Source organism: Kwoniella pini, chromosome 1 (genome assembly GCF_000512605.2).
Source record: "Kwoniella pini CBS 10737 chromosome 1, complete sequence".
Classification (NCBI taxonomy): domain Eukaryota; kingdom Fungi; phylum Basidiomycota; class Tremellomycetes; order Tremellales; family Cryptococcaceae; genus Kwoniella; species Kwoniella pini.
This window is the reverse complement of record NC_091716.1, coordinates 14973-35845: the sequence shown is the minus strand read 5'-3', so window position 1 is coordinate 35845 and position 20873 is coordinate 14973. Positions and strand designations below refer to the sequence as shown.

Here is a 20873-nt window from a genome sequence, read left to right as displayed (position 1 = left end):
GAGCGATTCACGTCGGATACCTCGGAGTTCATGTCTATCTGTTTTCGTCGTTCGGACGAGATATGCTGACGGCGGACTTAACCGGTGATTGCCCCGCTTAGAAGTGGCGTTGAGTCACTTCAATCGGTTGATTTGTATCGTGGAAAAGAAAACGGGCCTTCTGACAGGATAGCATTTACTGGTTGTATGGTCGGTAGAAGGAGAAATTAGACTGAATATCGCATAAATTTCCTCAGATAGCTGTCAGTCATGTACCGAGTGCTTATTGTGTGTTTTACGAATCGTTACAAGCAAACTTGACAGGTGTTTGTCAGACTAGCATGATGTTCTGCAGATATAGTTTACAATAATACATGCAGTTGTGGATTCTTCATCTTGTCTATGATCTAGACCTTTGTACCATCGAAAATCAAGAATGCCCAAGAATGTTTCTTTACCGTGAACCCATTTGCATATTCAGTCTCCCATCCTTCTTTGCTCAAGCTGGTCGACACTGGTTTGACATTATAAGGATCCTCGAAAGTGTTCTGGCGGAAATATGAGCTTAAAACATCATATGTTGCGTAACAACATCAAACTTACTTTAGCGATGAGGTCATCATGGTAGATCTCGTGAATTCTCACGCTTTTCAAATCTACAGAGGCAAACGTTAAGCAAGGCACCTGTTGTGAACACGGCCTCTCACTTACCAAATCCGGAAAATGCGATATTGGTCACCCAGTCTGCAGTTGGATGTCGATTCAAGACGCTCACTCGTATGCTGAATCCCTCTGGAGTTTTTACCGATACAGCAACACTATCTATGTAGGAAGGGTTGTATCCTGCTTGCTGTATGTAAACGGGATATGTAGGTCCGGTGCTGAAGTCAGGATCATCAGCACTCATCAATTACAGCTTTGAGGGAACGCAAGGCTCACTAAACGTCAGGGAAAGAGGGTAGTTGAAGCAAGTGACCGTGTTTCATGTATTTGCTGAATAATTCAAGAGGATAATAGAGTGTTTGACGCAAGATACCATCAGGCCGAGTCATAAGTGGTGAGATCTGTAGTCATATGAGCTGTTTGTTCGCTTTGTCTTTCTTTCTTTTGCAGTTGATAATCAACTTACAACATTCACCGATTGAGCAAGGCATGCTATTCCGATATCTTTGTGTTTCCTGACCAAAACATTCAACCACGCACAAAATCCCAACATGTCCGTATAGTCGTAGACCTGTTCCAGGCCATTCGACCCTGCCGCTTTGACATCATCCCAGACATTCCACTGAGTGTAGGTCAGTCTCGAACACTTGACGCTTGCTTGCTGATGGACAGCTTACCTCATCGAAGCATATCTTCATATCCCTTGCTGGCATACGCTCAATTGTTCTTCCGATGTTCGCCATATCTATGAGTGACTTGCACACCTCAATATGCTTCTCAGCCGCCTGAGAAAATCACGAAGCTCAGCCCTTCAGTCCAACTGCCGACGCTGCATGACTGTACGACTCACCACTGCACCAAACACATTCTTCTCATAATCCAATCCTGGAACACTCGACATCTTATCGTGACCAAGCATAGTGCTGCGTTGTATAAGCTCGTGCAGTGATATCTTCAGGTCGCTAACTCACTAGAAATGTATCGAGTGCATGTCTGCCCATGGAAGTAACGCTTGAATCACCTCTCGATCCCACTCAGACGCTCCCTAACTCATCCATTAGTCCAAAACTCCGGCAAAGAGGCCATCTTTGAAGCTTACAGTCTCTCCACATGATACTAAGCATATGCTTGGATCAACCAACTTCAACGCATGAGCCCATTGTCGAGCTTTTCTAGCGTACTCGGATGGTAACAGATTCCCAACTTGCCAAGGACCCCACACTACCCGTTGTCAGAAGTCAACTGTCGTACGCGTACTGCTATGATCGTGTAGTTCTTACTCTCGTTGCCTAATCCCCAATATTTCACGTTATGCGGCTCTTTCCTCCCGGTGTGTTTGCGTCGGAGTTCGGCCCAGCTATGAGGAGGCAGGTGAGTCTCGACCACTTCTGATATCTGACTAGTATTCGGTCACTCACTGTGTATCTCCCGTTCCGTTGCAATACTCAAGCCATGACAGGGCTTCCTCCAATGTCCCCGTACCCACTGCATTGGTCTCAGTTCTGACCTCCTGACTGTTTTCGCACAACTTACTGTTCAAGCAGATATATGGCTCGCTACCTATCGCTCGGCAATAATCGATAAATTCGTCCGTGCCGAATCTAAGGTGCGCAATATGTCAGTACAGCCTTCTTGTGATGTATGATTAAGATGATGGGTACTCACATGTTGGACTCATCACTCAACCAAGCTAACTCGATCCTCTTGGGTCTCTGGCTTACCGGGCCAATACCATCTTGCCAGTGGTAATTCGAGACGAAGTTACCTACATGGAGCATTCAGCACATCTGTGTCCGGATCACCCCACAAAAACTTACCTCCGGGCCATCGCATCATTGGAATTTCCAGCTCCCCATCTTTAGATAAGCAAGACATGACATCTTTCCTCCAACCCAATCTACCTTTGTACAGAGGACCACTTTTATCCTGTTTTACAAGTAGCTTGGCCGGACTGGGCGTTTTGGGACTATCTACAATGCCTCCATATATACATCGTCCCAAATGCTCTAAGAATCCAGAGTATAGCTTATCGGTGATTGGGGGTTCAGCGGGGTGAACCAACCTATCTATATCTAGATTGAGAGGAGTCGAGCGAAGCTCAGACGGGTGATTAGGGGTTGACTGGAACTGAACTTGGCTTTGTTGCTGGAGTACAGCTTGAAGTACGGTGGTATGTTGACTGTAGACTGACATCCTGTTACGTTGGTCCTATTGTAACGCTGATGGTATCCAGAAACTATGGAAAGACTTCAACTTCACTAACTCAACGTCTGTCGATATTCACAACAAGAAGACATATTTCGGTTGAAAGTCAAGAACCGCTGACCCGGCATCCGGTGTTATTACGCTACAGCTGGCGTTGAGAGCGGATCTAAAAACGGCCCTACTCCCAACTTGAGCAATTCGCGATCACATTATTCGCAACACGAATTGGACTGACTTGACTTATTTTTCCGGTTAACGGCAAAGAGTTTTCGAACCAAACAGGACAGCGTGTGCTGTTGAGCGGTGCGGGATCGGTCCGAAACGTAGTTGATATTAGGCACGTCGGCCCGGCTTTAGATGTTGTCCATTTGATGAATCGCACTTCTAGTAAGATTCCCTTGTGAACCTGCCAAAAGAAAAGTTATGCCGCCTCATAGATCACATGTCCTTTTAACCGGAATAGAGCGCTGAACCAAGCGGGAAAACCGGAAACCTTTGCAGCTGACGGAAATTGGTAAGGCACCGCTAGAATTGTCGATGCGCAATGATCGAATGAAGCAAAACAATATTATATAAAAAGGAGATATATAGGGTCCCCTCCTCGGAGTCCCATGTTCTCCATCCACAACAAATTATCTCAAGAATAGTCAATACTGTATAACGATCATCAACCATGTTACCCCCAAAGGTCTACACGTTCCTATGCGCGTGTTTCGCAGCGTGAGTAGACTGTCAATATACGCCATGACCGAAGCTCATATGTACCCATAGTATGGGAGCAACCCTGTATGGGTACGATTTGGGTGTCATTTCCTATGTATTGGTGGCCCCTGATTTCGTCCGTGTCATCGACACGACAGACGATAACTACATAGGTTTCATCGTCAGTTCTATGTTGCTAGGGTAAGCGGATTGATTCGAGTAATTGAAGTGAGATATGGGACTGACAGATCCGATGTAGTGCCTTCTTCGGTAGTATCCCCGCATGCCTCATTGCCGACAGGTTTAGTCGACGTATGGCGAGTGAGTGACATGACAATATCAATACTGTCATTGTGAATACCTGTCCACTGACTGTGCTTGAAGTTACGGTTGCTGGTGGTGTATTCATCCTAGGAGGTATCCTACAGACTGCGACTCAGAACAAAGAGACGATGTTTGCTGGTCGGTTCTTTGCTGGTATTGGTATCGGAATGTTGGTATGTCTGCTCACGGCATCACATACAGTACTTATAGCTGATATGAATGTCAGGGTGTTTTGGCGCCATGTGAGCGATTGACTTGAATGGTATAAGCTTGATATGCAATCTGACAAAGCTATTCCCTCAATAGTATATCAATCTGAAATAGCTCATCCATCGAAACGAGGTATGCTTACGGCTACTTTCCAATTCTTCCTGGGAATCGGTGCCATCGTAGCTGGTTGGATCGCCTACGGTGTTCAACAAACTCATCCTAACGCTCCCATGGCTTGGAGGCTACCAGTGAGTTCTACTTGATCAGCTCAACATCGTTATTATCGTCACTGACATCTTGCAGCTTGGTTTCCAAATGGCTCCAGCTGTCCCACTATTGCTGCTATCTTTCTTGCTTCCAGAATCACCCAGGTATGTCGCGGCAACCAATCACATTGAGCAATATCGGCTTATGACAACACATCAGATGGTTGATGATCAAAGGCCGAGATCAGGATGCCCTTCGAACACTTGCCAGATTACACGCTCGGGGAAACGAGAACGATCCTTTCGTACAAGGGGAATGGTTAGCCATGAAGGAAAAGCTCGGTCAAGAGGCTTCAGTGGACCAATCTTGGGGCTTAGTAGGTCTTCATGACTCGGCATACGAACTACTCGTATGGATATTAACGATGTGAATCTAGATCTTTTACGATAAAACCAACTTGCGAAAAGTGCTGTACGGTATCATTCTCCAGTTTTCGGTACAGATGACCGGAGTTTCTGCTATTCAATATTACGCTGCGTGAGTCGCTGTGTCCCAGTATCGGCTCATTCATCAATCAATACCCTTATACTGACGCTTATGGATCTGCAGTACCGTTTATAAATCTGTGGGATTCTCCCAAAACACTGCTCTATTGATCAACTCTCTCAATAACATAAATGCTTTGTTCGGAGAATTGGCGTGTATATTGTTGGTAGACAGAGTTGGAAGAAGATTCCCACTCATTGCTGGTAATATGCTCGCTGGATCATGTTTCGCAGTTGCAACGTAAGTCCAAGCGGAAAAACGAGTAACATTGAGCTGATTTAGTTATCACTTGCAGCGCTCTTGCCAAACAGTTTGCAACTGGTAGTGGAAGCCGAGGAGAAGGTATTGGTTTCGTTGCTGTCTTGTTCATTTACAATTTCGCGTTTTCCGCATGTATCGGTCCACTGTCTTGGGTATAGTAAGTCTCATGCCAAATCATGTGCCTTATCCAGGTTTGTGATCTAACTGTTTTTCTGCAGTCCCGTAGAGATCTTCAACACCGCTGTGCGAGGAAAGGCGACTGCTATGACATGTATGGCTGCGTGGATCAGTAATTTCATGATCGGCCAAGTATCGCCTAAAGCCTGGAACAACATCGGTAAGTCCTTTGGAGCCAGTTTTCGCCTTGCCCTTGCTTCCGGCCTGCCTCGTCTTGCGCAGCATCGCGGAATCCGTACTGCTGGCTAACGGCAAGAGTTGCAGGTTGGAAATATTACCTTGTTTTCACTGTTTGCGGTTTCACCAATGCTCTCACTTTCTACATTCTTTTCCCTGAGACCAAAGGCCGAACACTCGAGGAGATGGATGCCTACTTCCGGGAAACTCACTGGTTCGTCCCTGGTGCAAAGGTTCCTGTAGTCTCCAGCAAAGAGCGAGAGGAGCAATTAGCGCAGGGTGAGCAGGTCTCATTTATTCTCTTGAGATCCAAGACTGACAATGCTCGTAGACGGTTTGAACCACGATCGTAATATCCCATCCTCAGATGCTGAGAAAGGGCTCCAAGCGGGAGATTACAACCATCATGAGCACATCTAATTGCCAAAGAGAAGATGGGATCCTGTCATCGAGTGCGGCGACTAACATAAAAATATACAACCGACAGGACAGAAAGGGGCTGGTTTAACAAGGAAGTGTATCTACAAAGCTTAACTAGCAACGGCATGTATAGTATTTAAGTCATGATGGACAAGACAATGAGTCACACGATCGAAGTAACGTAGAGTGATCACCTGGTTGCATCATGAAACGATTATATACCTATTGACTGACTATCTTCCTGACCACACCTTTCTGGCTCTTGTAGATAGCCTAATATTGAGCAGCTTTGACTGGAACTCCCGTGGAGTCAGAAGCATGGTCACCGAGTACGACCGGCTTCTTCTTGCCGAATCTGACATAGCCCAAGGCGTATGCTAGAGCAGCGAGGATCGCGATTACTACCATACCAATCGCCGCACCGATACCACCTCCAGCCGCGGCGGAGAGACCGGAGCTGGACGAGCCAGACGTCTGGCTAGAGCCGGTGAAAGTGGCTTGAGGAGTCTCCGAGCTGGTCGTGTCTGACGTTGAAGCGGTTTCTCCCACTTTCATAGAGTCCTGACTACTAGCTACCTGTATTGACGAAGTCAAGTTACTGCACATGTAATTTACAGAAGGAGTGAACCCATCTGCGGAAGTCAGAGTGATATCAGCGCAATAAAAGTAGTTGTCCCCATTGTCTTCGAGCTATAGTGCAAACAGGAGTCAGCTGCCGTTTCCGATTGCATAGCCTTCATACTTACGTTGTACATGAGCATGAGCGTTACATCGTCTCCAGCTTTTAGCCCATATGAAGTGAAATCAGGCCCTGGTTGACAGTAATGTCCGGCTCCAAGCTCAGTGAGCGAGTTGGCGTAGGTGGAGAATGCATGAAATAACGAAGGATCGGTCTCATTGGTCCACAGGACATTGAGATTATCGAGTGTGGTCTTGGAGGTGAGGGAGATCTCACCACCTTTGACTGGGTATGAAGTTCTGGTACCAGCCGGAGATCCCCCACAAGGTGCTTTGGTGGCTGAGCTAACGTTGAAATCCCGCCCGGGAGGCCAAGCGAAGGCCGATTGGAGTAGTCCCATTAAGTTCCTATGTGATTCTCAGCCGATATACACGACACTATACAATGACATACTCACGGTGATCGCCTCCCGACGTTGAATACTAACAGCAGAAGCTAGCGGCGCAATACCAGACGCGAAGAAGATGGACTTGAAGAACATGAAAAACATGATTGAGAAAGTAACGATGCACCGCAGGAGGATGGGTAGCCTTGCTTCCCAAGTCAAAGACTTATATATCGCGAACCCGAGATTCAGAACGTCACTTGGCGTGTGAATTTCTAGCTTCGGCCGTTTTAGTAGGTAACACGCCTGTAATGTTCATCGTTATCAGATAAGCTAAGGCAGAATGGGTAAACGCCAAAGTTGTTATGCTAGGCACTTCAAGCAAGTCATCTGATGCACGGACAGACATGCTTTGTCTCTATCCTGATACCTGCGAAGATCACATTCGGCCGCTAGGATCAACTATTAAGGCTTGCATGAACAGGCGCTGTAAACGATTTGCGGACAAGTATTGGCTTGGCGTCGAAAGATGATCAGCCGAGGCACTGAGATCCGAAAGAAACGATCTCGCCCTTGATCCATTAGCATAAATTGCTTCACCAACTTGTACTTTGCGACTCTATCCGATTTTATCATATGCCTACCTACAAATAGACATGGGTCTATTGATTGAGTGTTTTTGCGGCCATACAAGACTGACTTAACTGTTCAGATCCATATCTTCGATTATTAATTCCATGCTTGCTTCTTGCTAATCATAAAGGTTGATTATTCTCTGATTCAAGTACGACCGCAACTCGTTGACGTATCGCTAAAGGAGATGTTGACGCTGTACATAAATCAAGCTGCAAATGTCGGGATGTCATCAGCTATGAAGAAATTTCTGACTGGATGCGCCCTCGCTGAGGGCCAGACGGTGGAGGAGTTGGCCTCAATGCCGACGTGCTGTTGACTCAGCTTCGAAAACAGCAAAGATGCCTTGACAAAACGTAAAGTCGACCTGACAAGCAATTTGCGTGGTAAGAAATATTGAAATTAAGTGCCGGAAAAGTTATCCTTTCGGGACAGGGTGATTACCCACAACGGTCATCTCCGAATTTCTGTGATCTTTTGTCATCCTTATCTATGTGAAAGGATGTACACAATTCCCTTGAACCAACCAAAGATTCTGGTCGAAGCAAGTTAGCTAATGCCAAGAGAATCTAGCATACGTCACATATGGGCCGCTACGACTGTCTAATTGGTCGACGTGTATTGATTAGCCGAACTTACAGAAAATCGGGTCGTTATCCTTAACAATCCCTTTAAATACCAGCTGCACCCTGTTCTTGCTTCGCCTGATCGGCAGGAAACAGCCAAAGAGTCATCACAATAGTCAAGCAGTTTTGACCATAGATCAGCACCTCCTTGCGAAAACATTAGGAATTCAGGTCCAGTTCCTCCTGTATGGTCCCGCATAGGAGTTTTACCTTCTTTCGGAAGATGAGGTGGTTCTAGTGTTACAAAAAGCCCTTATATTGGCTTGAACCTCTTTTTGAAGGGCCGCTTAAGGCTGCGAACAATTTGCCCCAAGCGTGCATCAGCTCGCCAGCGATACCCTACCGGTATCTCGGCGTTATCAGTTTGATTCGGATTATAGAATTTATTCGGACATGGTCCGTCTTACCGGGATGCAGAATCCCACCGAAAGATAAGGAAATTCATATATGAGCCATAGAATACATCTTAGACGGACAATCATAATATCTTCCGAAGAATTTCGCAGTTGATGCTGAGGAGTGACTCAAAACAAAGACAGATTCAGAATATGTTCGCTCAAGTCCTATCTGCCGCCTTGTGCGCTACTGCCGTGCTGGCAACGCCTGTAACGGTCAAGAGAGATGACTTTGGTTTAGAATGGATGTCAAAAGATTCGTCATTGCCCAAAGTAGTGTAAGGCACCTTTATCTGTGTTCTGTGCATTCCAGCTGACCGACGGCGACAGCTTATACAATACCGGCGGAACAATCGTTTCCACTTCCAATTACTCTACGATCGACAACGTAAATTACGGATCCGGTCCAAGAGTCCTACCAGAATATCTCATCGGTAACTACAGTGTGCTGCTTGATAGAGCTCAGATCGCTATAGTGGATATGTCAAAAGCTGGAGGCTCCTCCAACCTGAATTCTACCCTGTACTACAATGTCAGCAAAGCTGCCAATGAACACCTGTGCTCGGAGGGGAGCGACATTGCTGGTGCTGTCATGTTTCATGGGACCAATACCGAAGAGGATACTGTAAGTAGTCCTGGTGATCCTAAATATCGGGTGCAGTTATACTAATTAGAGAATCTAACAGTTCTTTGGTGTCGACCTCACTCTGAACTGCTCGAAGCCATTCGTAGCTACTGGTGCTATGAGACCCGAATCATATATCTCCAATGACGGTCCATCTAATTTCTACCAAGCTGTTGCTGTGGCATCCGACCCAAAAGCAAGAGACAGGGGTGCATTGGTGGTCTTCAACGATCGAATCTCTTCGGCCTTCTACACCATCAAAACCAACGGTAACACACCTGACACGTTCAAAGCTCTAGAGCAAGGTAATCTTGGTGCTTGTATTGGAGGTCAACCATATTGGTATTTCGAGCCTTCCTATCCTGTCGCCAGATACCATTTCGACCTCTCCTCCGTAGCTAGCGGCGAAAATCTTCCTCATGTTGTCGTTCTATTCGGCTCGCGTAAGTCAGTCTTCTGCTTGGAGTTTCTACCATGAGACGCTAAACTCTGCAAATCTCAGAGGGATTCGATACCTCCTTGATGTATGCTGCTGTTGCCAATGGTGCTAAGTGAGTATGAATAACCTACGCATCAAGTGAAAATAGCTAAAGCAAAGTTTGCATGATCAGGGGAATCGTTATCATGGGTGCTGGTGCAGGTCAACTCTCAACCGGGGCAGTCGAAGTAGCTGGAAAGTTGAAGGAACAGGGTGTACCAGTCGTCGCTTCCCTGAGGCCTGTCACAGGTGCTTCCCCTCCCAAGCCATTCGAGCAGAATTAGTAAGTTTCGGGGCTGAGACTCACGGACTAGCCCTTCCTTCCACAGCTGACCGCTTATTTTGCGACTCATCAGTATCTCCTCAGGCTACATGCAGGCTGGTAAAGCTAGGATACAGCTTCAGCTCTGTCTTGCTACTGGTATGGGTTGGGAAGGCTGTCGAAATGTGTTCGAGAAGGATATGCGAGAAGTCATCTATAACGACTCCACTGAGTACTATTTCTCATGAGTTAATTCTGGCAAAGAGAGCGGCTATGGATGAATCACGTCCATCAGGGGAGGATCGTCACAGAGGCATATAACAAGATGGGTATAATACATTGGGTGATAATATAAGATTATAATAATGCATAAAGCAAAGTGTTACTCGACGGTTATCTGTTAGCTGTCTCATTTGGCGGTATTCACCGTCCGTGCGAATGACGATTGTTTTCGAAAGAAATGATGCAAGATGAGATGACACCCTCCACTCGACATGGGTTTACACTTCCGCATTTCGAGACGATCACTGATGGAAAATCAAGTGAAAATCGCTCGAAGATGGTGCTGATCGCCGACTAGGGAAACATCAGGCTTTCTAAGTTGCCAATCTCATATCTCGATTCGCCATGGGGCGTCATTTTGGCTCATAAATTCGTCACACAACAGATTTAGAACGGTCAGAAGCCCTGTGCTTCCCGACATATAACATCAGTCACATCTTCAGCATGAGCAAGGATTAGCAATCAGGAAATGCTGTGCTGAGCATATATAATCGCTGAATATCTGATACCGAAGTACATCCACTTTTTATCGCATTCTCACCAATTTATTCCGCCATGGCGACAATTACTCAAACCATCAACGATACTCTCACACCTCTGGTGGGGACACTAGGGATTCGAGGAAGTACTTTTCCGCTAGCCAGAAATCATTCACTGGATAAATATGTCTCGTTTGAAGTCACACCTTCGATCGGACAAGAATTTGCGAAAGAGTTGCAGCTCTCGCAGATTGTCAATGCCGAAAACGCGGATGAGTTGATCAAGGACCTAGCTATTACTAGTATGTTAAATCATATTCAGATGACCGGTGATCCTATTCTTACATCATGGACAACTGCATAGTTTCTCAAAGAGGGGTAGTCTTTTTCAGAAGTCAAGATCTAGATATCGCGGATCAAAAGGTACTCGGCAAGAAACTTGGCGAAGTGAGCAGACATTCCTATGCAGTCTGACGCTGGTCTCACCCGAATACTGAAATGAACCAATTTGACTTTCCAGCTATCCGGTCATCCCCATGACTCCTCTCTTCACATACATCCAACTACCGAATTATCTTCTGCAAAAGGCGATCATATCTCTATGTAAGTTTGCTGTGACCCGATCTTGTCGGTTCCACATCGTAACTCATTGACCATTTATGAATGCAGTATCACTTCCGAAAGACGACAAGCTAGATCAATAGGAGACTCCTCAAAGTTCGCATCGGTTAATTGGCATTCAGACATCACATTTGAACCTGTTCCAAGTGATTATGCCATTTTGAAAGTGAGTCTTGAACTCATACAGCCAGCCGACACGCATGCTAACTGCTTCATAGGTTCATACAAATCCACCTTCAGGAGGAGATACCATTTGGGGATCAGCTTACGAAGCCTATTCCCGACTTTCTCCTGACCTTGCCAAATTTCTGGAAGGTAAAGAAGCGTATCACGAAGCTGGCTTTTTCAAGGCGGCTGTTCAGGAATATGGGCATGAACTGAGGACAGAAGAGAGGGGCTCGCCCTTGAATAAAGGAGATACCCTCAATGCTATTCATCCAGTGATCAGAGTCAGTAAGTTCACATTTCATTATCGGTATTCCAAGTAGAGGAAGTTGACCGACGTTGCTTGTTTGTCAAGATCCTGTAACTGGCTGGAAAGGACTATTCGTCAACCAAGGTTTTACACGCAGGATCCTTGGAGTATCGAAGGATGAATCTGATTTCTTGCTTGATTACCTGTTCAAGCTTTATACCAACAATCATGATCTTCAAGCTCGATTCAAGTGGACTACTAATAACCCCCCTGGCATTGGCGATATCGCGATTTGGGATAACAGAAGTACTATTCATACTGTGAGCAACCCCGTTCCACTGAATTTCTGGATACACCTGCGGCGACTGGCTGATTTCTGTGAGTCCAGGCTGTATTTGATTACAACAAATCACTCAGAGTGGGAGACCGAGTCGTCTCCATCGGGGAAAAACCCTACTTTGACCCACTAGCTCAAAGTCGCAGACAAGCATTAGGTCTGCCTGATCCCCTTGAGAATGGGCTTGGGGAGATATACCGGGAGCGTATTGCCACATCTTCCTCTTGAAGTATCATGCATCACCATGTTATCGAGTAAAAAAAAATAATGATATGTGCATCAAATAATACAATTTGGTATAGTGTAGGTTAATCCAGCAAAGCCCGCCATCGTGATGATGCAAGACTCTATAGAGGGGTAGTTGATATCGACGTCCATCAAGGAGTAGATTTGTTTCAACCCCGATTACGCTTCAAACTACCATATCTGGGATCAGCGACAGCCTGTCATCCCGAACCTGTCATATCCGAGAATCCGACAAGGAGCATATAAAAGTCGTGTTGTTGTATTAGTATTCAGCCTTCTTCATCGAGGCTTTTTGTGGCGCCAAGCGCAGACATAATTGCAGCCATGCCGGATCCACAGTTCTTTCTTGATATATGGCTTAGAACGGCAATGAGCGACAACGCCGACTGACACGTCGTACTAGTTCGGTGAACCTTCCACCGGAATGTTGGTTAATCACCCCTCTCGTGGAAGAAGGGATATGTCTCGTGGCGTTTTGATTACCTGGCACGTCTTTGAACGTAGCTATATCCCAGTCATCCTGCAAGCCCATCCATTTGGCAAGACCAAAATGCTATTCGGTACTACATCTTTCACCTCATGCGGTAATTAATTTTCCTGAGTCAAGGGATCGACAAGAATTTTCGTAGATCTCGTTGCGTACCTGAGAGAATTGTCCTTAAATCCCACGCGTGATTCTTCTTCTTTCTCTTCCCTGATGAACGCATCTCCTAGTTAAGGCACTCGGCTCTCCGGGCCTGTAACGTGGATTCCTCTGTTTTTTTGGCGGCTTTTTACTATTTGCGGTATGGCTTTTTGAAATTATTATTTCTAGATCATCCGCGTTGTAGCCGGAGTGAAAACAGTCGATCGATTTTTACGTTAATTCCTGCTTCTTCGTGCAGCCTTGGTACACAATGAATCCTGACTTTTGGGGGCGTTAATCAATGACCGATGATGTGAGACTTTCATTCCTTCCGAAACAGACTTTCATGCCTCCTGCAAATCTTCAAAAGATCAACGTAGATCCTCGTGTCTCGAAACAGTTACTAACACCCTCAGAATCAATTTTTCGAATACATTTGACTCTTCTGTGAAACATTCCTTCGATTGTCTGTCAATCACTGCACAAAACCGTATCAAAACATTCTTTGACACGTACCAGAATATCGTATTGTACCATAAAACTTGTAATCGAATCACGACAGAACGTTAGCATTCGAGGTGGTCATGAGACTGTCAACATGGAAGAAATAGCTAAAAGCAATAATCCGTATCCTGTTATGCCAACAGGGTATCTTCTTGGATCATATTTGGCTGTAAGTCAGCTTGCGTTTCTTGCCTCCGTTTCTCATGGGAATGAACTATCCTATAAATCAAAATTGATGAACTGATACAAGACCATTTCATAGCTGGCATTATATGGAGTACATTTTTCGCAAGTCGTGCGCTATTTTTCGAGACATCGCGATTCTTGGAAAATTAGACTATTGGTAGTTTGGATATTCATCCTTAGTACATTACAAATAATCATCATTCTATTATCAAGTCATCAATACTTTGTGAATGGTATTGAAACTCCTTCGATATGGGGTACATTTTGGTGGCTGTTGAGTTTCCAAGATGGTCTAGTGAGTGAAGATCATCTTTATTGGGTCATGAATCTGACAGTATATACTGATTGACGTTACCAATTTTCTTTCGTAGATCCCTTTGATGGCCTTCACCGCTCAATTATATTTCGGTAGAAGAGCGTGGAAGCTCACAGGGCGCAGGCCTTGGATGTTGTGGCTTGTCTCTATTTTGGCCACGATCACACTAATAGCTGGTATAGCGTGAGTGCTTTGTATTATAATGCTGCCTATCAAGGTGTTCGAGGCTAAACGTCTGTTTTTATAGACTGGCCGTCACTGCTCATATATGGTCAGATTACCCATTTGTGTCTAAAGAAGCATTCAAACAACGAGTTATCGGTATTCCTTCTCAAGTGGTAGCGATAACATGGATGGGATTATCAGCAGTCACAGACGGATCCATCACATTACTGCTTGTGTGGCGATTCCGTCAAGCTCGAAATTCAGTCGTTCAGTCTACCAGATCATTAGTCAAACGAATGGTTGCCCTTACTTTAGAAACTGTTCTATTGACTCATTTGGTAGGAGGTATAATGTGTATCATGTTCATTGCTTCACCGGCGGCACATCGGACGAAAAACAATGTCTTCTGGGTATTATTAGAAAGCGTAACAGAATTATATGCTTTATCAGTAGTCTTCACAATCAACTCTAGAACGCCAATTGACCTACCTACACCTGACTCGTTAGAAAGTGGATTGGAAGTCAAAGATGATAGAGCTCAACTACCTGACCACCTGGGTCAGACTATACTGGATTATCATGTTGAGGGATATCAAGGATCGACACCTTTTGGAGTTAGAGCAATCTACATGCCTGAGAACAATCAAATCAACTCAATCGAAGGTGGAGGGCATTCTTCGAGAATTGGAAGTGATAGTGCGCAATCTGGATCTTGTTCATCTAAGACAGGATCTTCAGGATCAGGCTCAGAACTGTCATCTCCTGTCACTCCCTTGGATGAGTTAGCATATTTCACGGCATACTCGCCAAGAAGGCTATCTCACTTTGGTCTTGGATCACCTGAAACAATAGACGAAGATATGGAAATGAACGAGAAGTCATAGATAGACATTCCTGTATAAAGCGTAGTGTATCACAATATGTTGTATCTATTAGTCATGATATATAGTATCTTGCTTAGGGCCGTTTCAATGCAGACAGATATAACGATTCTGGGATTTTGAGACATGATTGTTCGGAAGCTTTATTGGGGTGACTGACTAGTCAGGCACATGTCAATAGCTCATCGCCGAACATCCGGAGTCGTGTTCATCAATCACACAACTTGTTTTTAACCACACTCATATCATGATATCACAATCCTACGTTCTATTCCCTTCGAATATGTCAAACAGTTACAAGCATGACTGGCTTAACCCTTGGAGGAGCCGGTATAAACCAAACGTCTGATTGCATATCTGTATTAGTGGTTGGTGCTGGACCAGCTGGACTGGTGAACGCTCGAACACCTATAGAAGATGGATTCGAGGTCACTATCGTCACCAAGGTGAGTCTTGGATCTCATAGGTGGATGAAAAAACTCATGATTACTGATACCATCCGCAGGAAGACGGGGTAGGTGGATGTTGGCATCATACATATCCTGATCTGGCTACGAATTCACCTTGGGGAGCATTCACCTTCTCGTGAGTTCTGAAGAAAGTCCAACAGCTCAGTACACTGCTCAAACTGACGTGAATGACAGAGGCTTGGACATGCCGAAGCCTGCTAGTCTTGTTGGTGACGTGGTCCCTGTCAGAACGTATAGGCGTTATTTAGAAGACTTCTATCACCACTTCATTAAGGATAAAGCGGAACTGCTGTCAGTCCACTCCAGAGAATTTGAAAGTGGAGATCATTAGCTGATATGAAATGCGATGACTTCGCATAGTCTTCAGACTGAGGTCACATCTTTGGAGCCCAAAGACAACGACGAGAGAGGTTGGAGTGCTCCCCTGAAGGATGATCATGGTGAGGTTGAACGATCGTTTGACAGGGTGGTATTGGCAACTGGCGTGAGTGTGTGATTTATACTATCCACCAATTCTTACCTGTTGACCCCTACGATGTAGTATCTTGGCAAACCATTCATTCCAGATTTCTTCCAGAATTCCCCAATCCCAACTTTTCACACTTCCGCTTTATCCTATCCGTGTGAGCTGGAAAAGATCCATTCCTTAGTGGGTTCGACAAATAGAAAGCCAACTTCTGAAGGGGATGAGAACACAATCGTAGTTATTGGTGGTGGAAAAAGCGGTATGGACGTTGCTGCTCTTCTTGCCAATCGAGGCAAAAAGGTGATTTGGACATTTAGAGGACCTTTGAAATGGTATTCACCTACAACGCCGCCTGGAATGATGGGAATCAAGTAAGCACACCCTCTTCTTCACTAACATGGATATTCGGCTGATTGCGAATGATCGTGGGTGCCTTCAGTCGACTAGATATACTATTTGGACCTAGTAGGACAATCGATAGTTGGGCAATGTGGTTTTATCATTGTACAAATTTAGGAGCCGGATGGGTCAAAGGATTTTGGGGTATGATGAGATCTGTTTGGGTACGTACGAGCTGTTGTGTGAGGCTGCGGTAGCTAATACATAAAAATTTGCAAAGACTGAAACATATGTCAACCATGATCTGCCACCTCCTGAAACCGATCCTTTTCTTTCACTCGCTCACTTTGCAGGAGGTTTGCCGAGTGCATCGACCGATTTTTTGACTCTATTGAAAGCTGGTAAGATTGCTTCGCTGCACAATGCCATCCCGATTTCAGTCGATAAGGAAGGGATCGAATACAAGACTGAAAATGGAAATCTTAAGGTAAAATGCGGAGTCATCGTGACTGCTACAGGCTATAGAGGAGGTAACTATGAGTTCATCGAATCCAAATTGAGAAGGTTGTTAGGATTAGATCGATTTTCGCCCGAAGAAGGGCATGAACAAGTAGTCTTACAGATGCGAAGGAAATGGAAGACCATCAATAGTGATGAAATTGGGCGTATACCATTACCTCTTGTGTATAGAGGTATCTTACCTCTTGGAAGGTTCAGTCAGAGAGATTTAGCCATAACTGGTGCTACAAAGCGTGAGTTATCATTATAGATTGATGGCTAAGTTTTATCTGGAAGATCAATGCTGATTATACGACATCTGTAGCATTTTCAATACCCGCTATCACTTACGAAGTTGAATCTCATGTAAGTGATATACGAGTATAGGAAAGCATAGAGATCTGTTCACTCAAATATTCGTCTTAGTGGATTTCATCGTTGTTCAAAGATGATCCGTTTTTGAAATTACCTCAAACAGAGAAAGAGTGTTTGAAGGAGATACAATCGGATAACAATTTCACTAGAGCCAGATATCCAAATATAGATCCATATGTAAGCATTTATGTCTTTTTTTTTTTATCTCAAGGATTCTTCTTTTACAGCTCAAGCTGAACAATGGTGGGGGCTGAAATAGGAGGTTATACCTTCCGGAACTTATTTTTCTGGATTTAATGATCTATCCTATTCTAGAGTGTTACTTAGAGACATGTCTCTTGATCCGTGGAGACAAAAAGATCCAAATGCAAAGTGGTGGAAATTCTGGAGTATGGGTTGGTTAGATGTTAGAAGTGATCCCGAGCAATACGCTACTCTCGCTCAAGAGAGGCAAAGTTTGAGAGCAACGTATTGATGGATTTGTGGTATTGGAATCTGAATGGTCGAATGTCATGTATAGAGGGCGACTGTCGCTTGTCAGTTGTATATAATGCATGTACATGAAGCATCAAAATCCCTCATTCTTCTATCTTTTCTATACATGGATCAACGCCAAACAGCGCAAGAACGAAGGGAATCTATTTGTGTGATATAGTAGATGATAATTCACGTTCGTAAAGTGTATCGAGAGAGCGAAAAGATGATGATAAACAATTGAGAAAGCTGAAAAAACGGATGAAGAATATGTTATAGTTGGAAATCTATTTCGTTCACGCTCTTTCTAATACCTTTGTCTTCTTTTTCTTTTCCATGTATTCTACATATCCATACCAGCCCTACACAAGCAACGTCAGCTCGATTGACCCTTCACACTGGACCTGCCGACAATCAATTAGGGAGAGACACTCACACCACCGACGAGAGTAAGTAAAATCCCAACACCGTTGGTAGGTGAGATATGAAGGTTGAACAGCATTACTGCCAATACGATCGTCAAAACTTGTTTGCAGCTATGATAGGGGATAAGCATCACTGTCAGCTTGAATTCGCTAGCGATACGGAAGGTAAACCCAAGACCTACTTGGCAGATACAGTCATTGTAAGGGCTCCAGCTTTCTTGTTGGCAGTGAATGAGACAATATTCAGACCAAAAGCAAATACTCCATTAAATAACAAAGCAATAGCTTTCGACCTGGTCATTTGAGTAGCCCCGTATCGTCTGACTCTTTCAAGTTCACCAGTGTACCACCCGTAGATGACACATTGGATGAAAGCCAATGGGGACATTCGCATAAGCAAGTCGAGAGGGTGCTGTTTGAACAATGCACAGTTAGATCTTATCTTGCTTGCGGGAGTGACGTATGTATATGGGTTGTCAAACTCACCAGTCTCAATCGACCACCACCTCCAGTCTGAATCAAATTGGTCACCACAGTCTTCAGCGCCGCAAGGAAGGTACCAAGTAGAGTCAAGATAAGACCAAGAGCAGTGAAATCGTAATCTCCGTACGTTCTAAATTATCTATCCTTCAGCCCAAAGCAATGAGGGAGTAACACTGTTCTCACTCACGCAAATCCGACTCCAGCAACCACTGGCAATAGCGAAATAAGTTTGAGATAACTAAATCTCGCACGGAGGAAGATAGCAGATATAAAGATCGTGAATAAAGGTGTTGAAGCTCTGACAACTTGATGGAACTACCAGAGAGGCAAGTCATATAAGGAACTGATTTCTGCTTTTGTACATCTCAATCCAAAACGCGGAGCTAACGACACTTACAGGAATGGATACCAATTGTAAGCTGATGTTACTGACTGCAATATTGATTGTGTAGAGTACCGAAAAAGCAGCGAGAACGACATTCTCTTTCTGGGTAAGACGGGCTGGCGTCTGATTGTGACAAGAGGATTATCAGTATATGTTGCTACTTCGCGGCCACGGTTGTCGTTTTTGAGAATAATTGCTCACAAAGGCACCTTGTTCCAAAGCTATATAAGTACCCGCACAACCCGATAACGCGTGTAAACCAGTCAAAGTCTGTAGTACATTCAGCCATGATCAGCGCTCTTCTCCCCACATTGAGGGTTTGATAGCTGGGGAAAATGGGTTCACTCACATATGGGAAGGGAAAGCTGACCAAAACGAATTTGTTGAATAATGTCAATCCCAGATTGAAGCAGAAATACAATCCTAACCAAAATCCAACAGAATCTGTGAATGGTACTTTCTTCGGATGAACCGTTGGAGAATTTCCCAATAGATTGTCTTTTCCTGTCAAAGGGAAATAAGGTTGACTTCCCACTCCTCCAAAAGTCGCAAAAGAACTATTAGCATGTTGCCAAGATGGTTTCTCTTTCGTTCCATGTGTATCATAAGGGTTGTTCGGATCTATGGAATTGTGATTATGGTTGTGATTCGACAAATCTTCGTTACTTCCATTATTGTGGAACACTCCATTATTTGCAACGATGTCTGATTTTTGAGGTGATAAGACTCTTTCTCTAGGTTCATATCCTGAACCTGATTTCCCTAAAGCAGAACTCGATGCAAAAGTTGATGAATTGTTTGTGTTGTGCCGAGGTGATACGGTACGAGGTCTAGGAGGTGTATTGCTGAATTGCGATGAAGTAGAAGGAGGGAAAGGTGAGAGGTTTTGTTGAGGTGTCGGATTGGAAGTTGATCCAGCTGATAAAGAAAGTGACATTCCCGCTGATGAAGGAGAATTGTCAGTAGCAAAAGGTATGATTACCGATCCATCACTTGATTTTCTCCTTTGCATTTGGACTGGGACTGGAGGTAAAGTCATATTGCCGTTGCCGTTGCCGTTGCCGTTGCCGTTGATCCTGGGTGAGTGTAATTCTCTGGGTAAAGGGTTGGAGTCTCCTGGGAAGTTTATACCTATTCCAATTGATGTAGCTGATGTATGAGAATCTGATCTTTTCAATGCTATTCCACTTGTGTTACCGCTATTATATGTATAACCCTCAGGAGTACCTGTCGGTGTCTTATCTTTACTTTGACTTGACTCGCCTGCGGAGTCTATCATCTCTCGATGCGGGAGAGATAAGGTGGGTTTCCCAGGTGAGATTGGTGAAGGTGTTTGAGGTGGTGAATCAGGTTGAGGTGATTGTGGAATATATTTACTGATTGGTTGTTGAGCCGTCGGAGCTAGATATGTCGATTGATGGGACATGGATGGGTCTGCGAAGTATTGAGAGGATCAAGCTTTATGAGATCGCGTTGAGACTATACAAGATCGTTTTTTCTGTGAAATGCAGAGGTGCGAGCGAATGCAGAAATGGGGTGCGATGAGACACCACGACTATACCAGCTAGTCGATATTTGATCTGAATTCTAAGTGTATGCTTCAATTATTCGCGATTGCTCTATTTGATCTATGAATGTGAGTGAGGTGATGTTTTGATGGATGTTATCTGCTAATTGAATGAATCTCGGCGATATGGTCGGAGCCTTGAACCCGTACCACGTAGGCTATTCTATGCTGGAATGACTGGTCTTCGCTACTTGTGTTTTACCGTGAAGATGTGACCGTGAGAACGATAATCGGATATGTAAAAGGATTAAAGAATGAGAGTAAGATACGGTGGTTGTTGTTATATCGGCCGTTAGAGTATTATTTATGACTGCGGTGAGTGAGTGATAGTACTGTTAAAAGTGATTCAAGTCGCGACGCATTAGGCATTAAGGGTAAAA

At 44.5% G+C, this 20873-nt stretch overlaps 8 protein-coding genes across 8 annotated transcripts; 5 read left to right on the top strand and 3 right to left on the bottom strand.

Annotated features, from left to right (window-relative positions):
• Positions 1 to 386: 386 nt before the first annotated feature.
• I206_100015 (uncharacterized protein) lies at positions 387 to 2835 on the bottom strand (the record flags this gene model as incomplete). The annotated part of the gene is made up of 14 exons (XM_019159515.1): positions 387 to 527; positions 583 to 635; positions 691 to 860; positions 919 to 1043; positions 1109 to 1264; positions 1320 to 1427; positions 1493 to 1565; positions 1614 to 1687; positions 1742 to 1863; positions 1923 to 1999; positions 2061 to 2127; positions 2176 to 2243; positions 2308 to 2407; positions 2460 to 2835. The coding sequence occupies 14 exons, from the start codon at positions 2833 to 2835 to the stop codon at positions 387 to 389; spliced, it is 1710 nt and encodes a 569-aa protein (XP_019007379.1).
• Positions 2836 to 3520: 685 nt separating this feature from the next.
• I206_100014 (uncharacterized protein) lies at positions 3521 to 5871 on the top strand (the record flags this gene model as incomplete). The annotated part of the gene is made up of 14 exons (XM_070202114.1): positions 3521 to 3567; positions 3619 to 3750; positions 3809 to 3870; positions 3934 to 4046; positions 4100 to 4115; positions 4180 to 4331; positions 4387 to 4454; positions 4510 to 4666; positions 4727 to 4827; positions 4900 to 5076; positions 5132 to 5254; positions 5316 to 5434; positions 5539 to 5730; positions 5783 to 5871. The coding sequence occupies 14 exons, from the start codon at positions 3521 to 3523 to the stop codon at positions 5869 to 5871; spliced, it is 1548 nt and encodes a 515-aa protein (XP_070058215.1).
• Positions 5872 to 6144: 273 nt separating this feature from the next.
• Positions 6145 to 6950, bottom strand: I206_100013 (uncharacterized protein; the record flags this gene model as incomplete). The annotated part of the gene is made up of 2 exons (XM_019159513.1): positions 6145 to 6561; positions 6618 to 6950. 2 exons carry the CDS (start codon positions 6948 to 6950, stop codon positions 6145 to 6147), a joined length of 750 nt encoding a protein of 249 aa, XP_019007377.1.
• Positions 6951 to 8742: 1792 nt separating this feature from the next.
• On the top strand, positions 8743 to 10202 carry I206_100012 (uncharacterized protein; the record flags this gene model as incomplete). The annotated part of the gene is made up of 6 exons (XM_019159512.1): positions 8743 to 8867; positions 8920 to 9214; positions 9276 to 9657; positions 9717 to 9765; positions 9826 to 9975; positions 10049 to 10202. 6 exons carry the CDS (start codon positions 8743 to 8745, stop codon positions 10200 to 10202), a joined length of 1155 nt encoding a protein of 384 aa, XP_019007376.1.
• A 589-nt stretch (positions 10203 to 10791) lies between these two features.
• On the top strand, positions 10792 to 12316 carry I206_100011 (uncharacterized protein; the record flags this gene model as incomplete). The annotated part of the gene is made up of 7 exons (XM_019159511.1): positions 10792 to 11017; positions 11080 to 11162; positions 11236 to 11318; positions 11385 to 11502; positions 11555 to 11789; positions 11857 to 12071; positions 12140 to 12316. 7 exons carry the CDS (start codon positions 10792 to 10794, stop codon positions 12314 to 12316), a joined length of 1137 nt encoding a protein of 378 aa, XP_019007375.1.
• Positions 12317 to 13557: 1241 nt separating this feature from the next.
• Positions 13558 to 15014, top strand: I206_100010 (uncharacterized protein; the record flags this gene model as incomplete). The annotated part of the gene is made up of 4 exons (XM_019159510.1): positions 13558 to 13632; positions 13726 to 13944; positions 14021 to 14148; positions 14213 to 15014. 4 exons carry the CDS (start codon positions 13558 to 13560, stop codon positions 15012 to 15014), a joined length of 1224 nt encoding a protein of 407 aa, XP_019007374.1.
• A 299-nt stretch (positions 15015 to 15313) lies between these two features.
• Positions 15314 to 17634, top strand: I206_100009 (uncharacterized protein; the record flags this gene model as incomplete). The annotated part of the gene is made up of 10 exons (XM_019159509.1): positions 15314 to 15457; positions 15517 to 15596; positions 15656 to 15772; positions 15842 to 15965; positions 16023 to 16318; positions 16387 to 16510; positions 16567 to 17038; positions 17110 to 17150; positions 17211 to 17336; positions 17419 to 17634. 10 exons carry the CDS (start codon positions 15314 to 15316, stop codon positions 17632 to 17634), a joined length of 1740 nt encoding a protein of 579 aa, XP_019007373.1.
• A 295-nt stretch (positions 17635 to 17929) lies between these two features.
• Positions 17930 to 20352, bottom strand: I206_100008 (uncharacterized protein; the record flags this gene model as incomplete). Its single annotated transcript, XM_019159508.1, has 8 exons — positions 17930 to 17995; positions 18070 to 18169; positions 18241 to 18470; positions 18545 to 18671; positions 18729 to 18856; positions 18939 to 19049; positions 19128 to 19196; positions 19276 to 20352. 8 exons carry the CDS (start codon positions 20350 to 20352, stop codon positions 17930 to 17932), a joined length of 1908 nt encoding a protein of 635 aa, XP_019007372.1.
• Positions 20353 to 20873: the final 521 nt, after the last annotated feature.